The sequence below is a fragment of the Gavialis gangeticus genome, unplaced genomic scaffold, assembly GCF_001723915.1.
Source record: "Gavialis gangeticus isolate Ggan-Ray unplaced genomic scaffold, GavGan_comp1, whole genome shotgun sequence".
NCBI lineage: Eukaryota > Metazoa > Chordata > Crocodylia > Gavialidae > Gavialis > Gavialis gangeticus.
In genome coordinates, this window is record NW_017729015.1 from 21,748,118 (window position 1) to 21,754,679 (window position 6,562).

Sequence of the window (6,562 nt, forward strand, 5' to 3'; positions counted from 1 at the left end):
GGGCACTCCACAGCACTTTCTATTGCTGGAGACCCTGCCACTGTGCCCCCTACATGTGCATGGCCTTTGGCACAGAGCAAGTGGGGTGCATGGCACTGGGGGGAGCCTGATGCCCCCACATGGGGTAGGATGGAGCTGTCAGGGTCTCCCATTCCCATGCACCTTCCCTTGGTGCACCCCACACAAGCACCGGGTGCTGGAGCAGCAGCTCAACCAACTTCTGGGGTGCAGGGCTACAGTGGCCACATCCAGCTGCAGCTAACAGGCACCGAGCCTGACCACGTCCTGCCTGCTCCAGCCCCTGAACACCACAAAGGACCTCGCTGCTGCTAGTGCTTCGGCCTCACAGCCCAGGGGAATGAATGCACGTGGCAAAAGGCGACAGGCTCTGGGGGACTTGAGCTGCGTGGAAGGGGAAACCTCTGAGACTGCCACAGCGATGGGCCACTTGGGTGCCTCGTAGCAGGAGCAGAGCACCCAGAAAACCTCAGCATGCTCAGCCCCTCCCAGCAGTCCTCTCCGAGCATGCCTCCAGCCCCTCCACACCCCTGCCAGCGCTGGATCAGCCCCGCAGGCTCCAGCAAGGTCACAGCAAACAAGCTCATTGTTGCTCCATCCCCACTGGGCCAAGCTGAGCTGCTTAAAAGGCGGGTGGCCGGGGAGGATGAGAAGACCAGAGCCTGCTCCCCAGGGCTGGATGTGTGGGCTGCCTTTGCGCCTTCCTTCCTGCCGGTGCGTGGGGCACACGCAGCCTTCAGGGAAGTGTTTTGCAATCACCTTTTCTCCAGAGCTTCGGAGCAATTAACGACACAGGGTTTGAGGAACTAACGGCAAAAGCAACATGCTGGAGCCTGGACAGGACACTCTGATCTCCCGGGGCCCCGGGCCGGTCCTGAGGGCGAGCAGCACACTGGGGGCTGCGTGCACCGGGCGCTGAGATGAGGTAAGGGATGGGCCGGGGCTGCCTGGACTCTGGCTGCCCCAGGGGCTGCCCCGCTGCCATTGGCACCGGCCGGCCTGGCACTGAGCCCTCGGGCTGCGGTCAAGGTGCTTGGGTGGAGCGTCCCCTCCTGCGCATGACAGGGCTGCCGTCCCAGCAGCATCAGCAGGGGGGTCAGCGCTGGAGCCATGGGGCAGGGCAGGGCAGGGGCCATGGGGAGCAGGATGGCAGGGAAATGCAGAAGAGAATCAAAGCTGGAGACTAGCCCTGGCTGGGTATCAGCACCATGCAGGAATGGTCCCTCTGGGCACCAGGGCAGCATCGTGCCCCTCAGCATGGTGTGAACAGCCGGGACCCAGGAACATTGCCAGCAGCTCTGGTCCTTGCTCCCCAGCTGCTGGGGTCAGTGGCTCCCTCGGAGGGGAACTGCGCAGTGGGCGAACGCATCCCCAGCACCGAGAGGACGTGGCAGGCCCCATGCCCTCGAGCCTGGGCGTTCCCGTCCCTCTTTCTGCGAGTGGCACGGGCTTCACGCAATGTCCGGCATGCTGCACCTGCATGGAGCACAGGGCAGCAAGAGCTGGCGGCAGCCCCTTCCCGCCCCCCGCCCCAGCAGAGCAGAGGGGCTGCCATGGCTTTAGCCAAGTGCCCCGAGCCCACGGGAAGTCTGCAGATGGGTGCCTCCTCGTACCAGACAGAAGTTGCTGCTGCCACAGGGGGTCTGATGGGCCTGTGAAAGAGAAAGAGAGAGAGTGTGCGCGTGTGCATGCACTATAGAGAGACACAGAGAACCATGGTGGATCTAACGGCCGAGGAAGCCAGTGTATTTTGCCTGATACTTATTAAGCGCCCAACGTGTATCATGTGGGACTGTATCGCAAGGGTTAATCTGTACACACACCCCAGCTCTGGCCTGCAGAGTGACACTTCCATGTGTGTGTCCCAGGTGATGCCAAAGCCCCAGACAGGACCGTGGCCAAGCGCAGCGACAGGGGAATGATGCTGCCATCCTCCCTGCTCGTTCTGCTGCTCCTGGGGGGTGAGTCTGACAGCAATGCCAGGGTCCCGGGGTTGGGAATCCCCCAAGCCCTGACTCCCTCCCTGCAGACCCAGGCAGGAGGCCCTGATGGCAGCGTGCCGGGCGCCACACAGGCCTCAGCCCAGCCCGTGTGGGGCGCCTCCCGCCGGCGCAGGGCGTTGTGATGCGCCCAGGCAGAAGCTGGCAGCTCCTGCATTGGGGGGGCACGGCCCAGAGCGGTGGCAGACGCCGTCTGCACTGAGCAGATGCAGCCCTGCAGGGAAGCAGAGCCCACGGCATGTCCTCCCCCCATGCCCATGCGGGGCCTCGGGCTGGGCTGCAGCCGCGGCTGTTGCAGCAACCCCTGCACTTGCACTAACGAAGGCCCGGATGGCAGAGCCTCCTTTTGCCCCCTCCCCTGCAGACAGCCCCATTCGGAGCGAAGCCAGAGCCACCCTGGGCTTCTCCCCTGGCTGCTTCTGGAAAGCTCAGTGGGTTTGTGGCTGATGCGGACAAAGGAGCCTCGCATCTCAGGCTGGTGGGAGTTGTCCCAGCGAGATGCAGGCCTGCGGGGGGTTACCAACCCGGAGCCCCTCTCTGGAGAGCAGATGGACTAGGACAGGTTGGGGGCACTGTGCGTGCTGGAAAGACTGAAGCCTGGCGCCGGGTGGCTGCTTCGGGCTATGCTGGGCCCTGGCCTGCAGCGCAGAGGGCCGGCCAGGGGCTGCCCCGAGGCGGGACCCGACGCAGAGGCTCATTCTCTCCTCGCAGGAGCACAGGGCTGCGGTGTGGTGCAGGTGGAGCCCCGCACGGCACTGCTGGGAACCCCTGTCACGGCCTCCTGCCGCGTCCAGCGGGCCCACTGCCATGGGTGGCCTGCGAGCTCCTTGGGGGCAGGCACAGCCCAGAGCCCTGGCAGAGGCGTGGAGGAGGGGGGCATCCGGCTGATGTGGAAGCTGGACAACAAGACCCTGCCCGGGACCCAGGACTGGAGTGCAAATGGGACGGTCGAGTCCAACCTCACCATCGCCCACGTCAGCTGGAGCAGGGCTAAACTGTGGTGCTACTTGGCGGGGATGGGGACAGGGACGAAGATGGAGACGCCCCAGCTCATCGCCACAGCCGACATCCAAGCGGGCTGTGAGTCTGCCTGTGCCTGCCATCACCCCGGCCCCCAACACCCCGTCCTTCCCCGGCTGTGCCCCGGGCACCTTGCACATAGGGTTTAGCAGAGCCCGCAGCAGCGGGTGAGCAGGGACTCTCAGCGCCCCCCCCCCACCATCACCACCACCACGGGGGTGGGCAGACATGCTCGGGATAGGATGGTGCCCCAGGATGCCTGTCTGCTGTGGGGCGGGACCCCGAGCTCTTGCTGTCCGGGCGCTGGAGGGGGGAAGCCAGGCCCAGCTCCCGTCACAGCCCAGCTGAGGCACAGCACAGGGTCCTGCAGCGCCTTGAGCCCCCGGATGGGGCAGGGTGCCCTCTGCACAGGCCGCCACTGCCCCGACCTGGAGCAAGGGCAGAGGCAGTGGGTGGCACAGCAGGCTGGAGGGGCAGAGCTGGGACGGGCCCAGCGGCCCTGTTAGAGCGCTGGTGCCCAGACCCACAGGTGCCCACACTCCCCACAGACCCACCCTCGAAGCCCCACAACCTGACGTGCATGATGAACCTCCATGAGAAGTCCCTGACGTGCCACTGGGATCCCGGAGCAGACAGCCTCCTGCCGACTAAGACCATCCTGAAGAGCCGCAAGTGAGTGGCCAGGGCCACGGGTGTCCTGGCTGGGCCACTGGGCCCAGGGGCAAGGGCAGGGAGGGAGCAGAGCAGGCCAGGGCCAGGGCCAGGGCCAGGGCCAGGGCCAGGGCCAGGGCAGGGCAACAGGAAGGAAGGATTTGGGTGTTTGCTGACTGTTGGTGTCTGCCCTGCCAGCCCAGGGGTTCCCGTGAGCTGCCCAGTCGAGCCCTGGCCCCTGCGGCGCCATGGGCAGCATGGGAGCTCCCAGGGAGCAGGCACATCCCAGAGGGGGCTGGAGCTCCCACGGGCACACGAGACCTTGCAGGGTGCAGCCCCCGATGCCAGCACCGGCACAGTGCCTGTGGCCCAGCCAGCCCTGCTGGACTCCCTGCAGAGCCCCCCTGGATTGCTCTGCCGGTGGGCGCTGCTCGGAGAGCACTGCCCCAGCCGTGCCCGGCTCCGGGCGCTCGGGAAAGGCAAGTGCAGGAGCCACGTGTTGGTAGCGGGGGCACCCAGAGCATCTGAGGAGCCACGGCCCCGCCAGCATGCACTGACCTGTCTGTTGCCCGACAGGACCTGCAGGGTGGCCACAAAGGCTGTCCAGGAGTGCCGCCCAAGGCTGCCAGGGGAGAACCACTGCACCCTGCCGCACCAGCACCTGCAGCTCTACCAGGACATGGAGCTGTGGGTGTGGGTGAGCAACGCCCTGGGCACGGCCGAGTCGGAGCACCTGTGCCTCGACCCCACCGAAGTGGGTGAGCACGGCGCGGGGCGCGGGCCAGCGCGAGCCCTTCGGAAGCCAGACCCCTAAAAGCCAGCACTCGGCCCAGGACCGGCCACCAGCCCGGGGCCTCGGGCTGTGCCCATGTTCACAGGGCAGGCGCTGGTCCCAACAGCCTGGCCGACAGCAGCGCTGGCACCCTGGGGCCCAGGAAGGGCCTGTGCCGTGTGCGCTCGCGTGGGTGGGCCCAGCCACGGTGGTGGGGGGAGCTGTCCTTCGGCACGAGGGAGAGCAGTGGTGCCAGCTTCTGCCGTCCTGCCCTCAGCCAAACTGGACGCCCCCATCCTGACGAGCGTGCAGCCCTTCCAGACCGACTGCGTGGCCGTGGCCTGGGACGTGGCGCCCAGCAGCGCCTACATCGAGCAGCAGTGCGAGCTGCGCTACCGGGCGGCCACAGAGCTTGCCTGGACGCTGGTGAGGGCTCCGTGCGGGCAGCGGGGCCGCTGTGTTGTGGGGCGGGGGCGAGGGGGGGTCCACGGCCCTCCTGCCTCTGGGGGCTGGTCTCACGGTCGAGGCTCCTGCTCCGTGTCCACGGGTGCCATAGAGCTGCTCCCTGCGCTCCCGGTTGCCCGTCGAGGAAGCAGGGGCCCACGTATGGCTCGGAGGGGCCGGCAGGGCAGGGCAGGGAGACCTGAGGGCCTGCCTGCCGCACTAGTCTGTGGCCGGCTCTGCAGCCCAATGCCACCCCCGGTCACTGCACCCCAGGTCCCTTTGTGGACAGGACACCGGGGACAGCTGGGCTTCCGGGGCTTGGCCTGCTGCGCCGGTGGCCCTGACCTCCCCTCTCTCCCGTGGGTGGGAAGCCCCCCAGCACCAGGGGCTGCCCAGAATAGGGCCGGGGGGTTGGCGCGCAAGGCAAGGCCCTGCAGGGGGGTGACAGGGCCTTCGCTGTGATGGCACCAGGTCTCCGACATCATCAGCCCCAACCAGAAGGTGCAGCACTGCGGCCTGCGCTTCGGGATGCCGTACCGCCTGCAGATGCGCTGCCGGCGCAGGACGTTCTCCAGCTACTGGAGCGACTGGAGCGTGGAGCAGGGCTTCACCACCCACGAGAAAGGTGGGTGCTGCCATGGCCCCAGGGGGGCCGAGCCAGGCTGAGGGTGGGGGTGTTGGGGCAGGGCAGGAGACCAGAGCCAAAAGCCCCCCGCCTCCTCTTCCCCCAGCCCCTGCAGGGAAGCCGGACGCCTGGTGGCAGGTGACGCCCTCAGGCTCTCGGCAGCGAGCCAAGGTGCAGCTGCTGTGGAAGGTAAGGCCAGGGTGGCCACGGCCATGGGGCTGCGGTCCAAGGACCCTCACCCCACACCTCTGAATGCAGCCCGTCTGCCCCCAGGCCCTGGCGCAGCAGGAGGCAAACGGCAGGATCCTGGGGTACTGGGTGGCACTGAGCCCACGGCAAAGGGGCGGGATGCCGACCACTGTCTGCAACACAACAGAGATGGGGTGCAACTTCTCCGTGCCCGCCGGCACGCGCAGAGTCTACCTGGCAGCCTACAACGCCGTCGGCACGGGGCCCCCCGCCGAGGTCATCTTCCTGGAGAGGAGAGGTAGGCACCGCCACGGCCTGGCAGAGCCCCCACCCCTACTGCCCAGCCCAGAAGGCCAGTGGCCCCCAGCCTGGCCAGGCAGGTCTCTGTCTTCCCAGCAGCCCCCACAGCTGGGCAGGGCCCAGGAAGCCCCTGAGAGCCCCCCAGGCCGTAGCGCAGCAGACTGGAGCGGGGAGCAGCCCCTGCCCGCGCTTGGGCCCCGAGGTGCCTTTTCAGTGATTCAGGTGCGGGGCCAGGTCCAGGCTGGCGCTGATGGGGGTGGTCCGGCACAGCGGCACTGACTCGGGCCAGCCGAAGTTATGGCCGGGCACCGCCCACCCCCCCGGGCTTCAGCCAGGCCAAGGATGTCCAGCCCTGGGCACCTGGCCCAGGGACCAGAGCAATGCCCCGGCCCAGGGAGCTCCTGGGCTTCCCTGTCGGGGCTTCCAGCCTGCCCGGACCACCTGCTCCCTTTGCCTTTTCTGAGTGCAGGGCACGCGACTCCGGGCCCCTCCTCTCCCCCCGAGCCCCACACCCCCCGCCCCAGCCCCCCGGCTGCAGCCGCG

At 67.7% G+C, this 6,562-nt stretch overlaps 1 protein-coding gene across 3 annotated transcripts in view; it reads left to right on the forward strand.

Annotated features, from left to right (window-relative positions):
- The first annotated feature begins 614 nt into the window (after positions 1-614).
- Positions 615-6,562, forward strand: part of CSF3R (colony stimulating factor 3 receptor) — a 14,733-nt gene continuing 8,785 nt past the window's right edge. Inside the window, exons 1-9 of one of the 3 annotated variants that reach the window (XM_019512553.1) lie at positions 615-943; positions 1,887-1,979; positions 2,730-3,098; positions 3,587-3,710; positions 4,266-4,447; positions 4,739-4,887; positions 5,377-5,530; positions 5,637-5,719; positions 5,804-6,017. In XM_019512553.1, the coding sequence (XP_019368098.1) occupies positions 1,937-1,979; positions 2,730-3,098; positions 3,587-3,710; positions 4,266-4,447; positions 4,739-4,887; positions 5,377-5,530; positions 5,637-5,719; positions 5,804-6,017 (1,318 nt within the window). In that variant the 5' untranslated portion in view covers positions 615-943; positions 1,887-1,936. The remainder of the gene's footprint in view (positions 944-1,886; positions 1,980-2,729; positions 3,099-3,586; positions 3,711-4,265; positions 4,448-4,738; positions 4,888-5,376; positions 5,531-5,636; positions 5,720-5,803; positions 6,018-6,562) is intronic. The other 2 variants (XM_019512551.1, XM_019512552.1) reach the window with 2 other exon arrangements.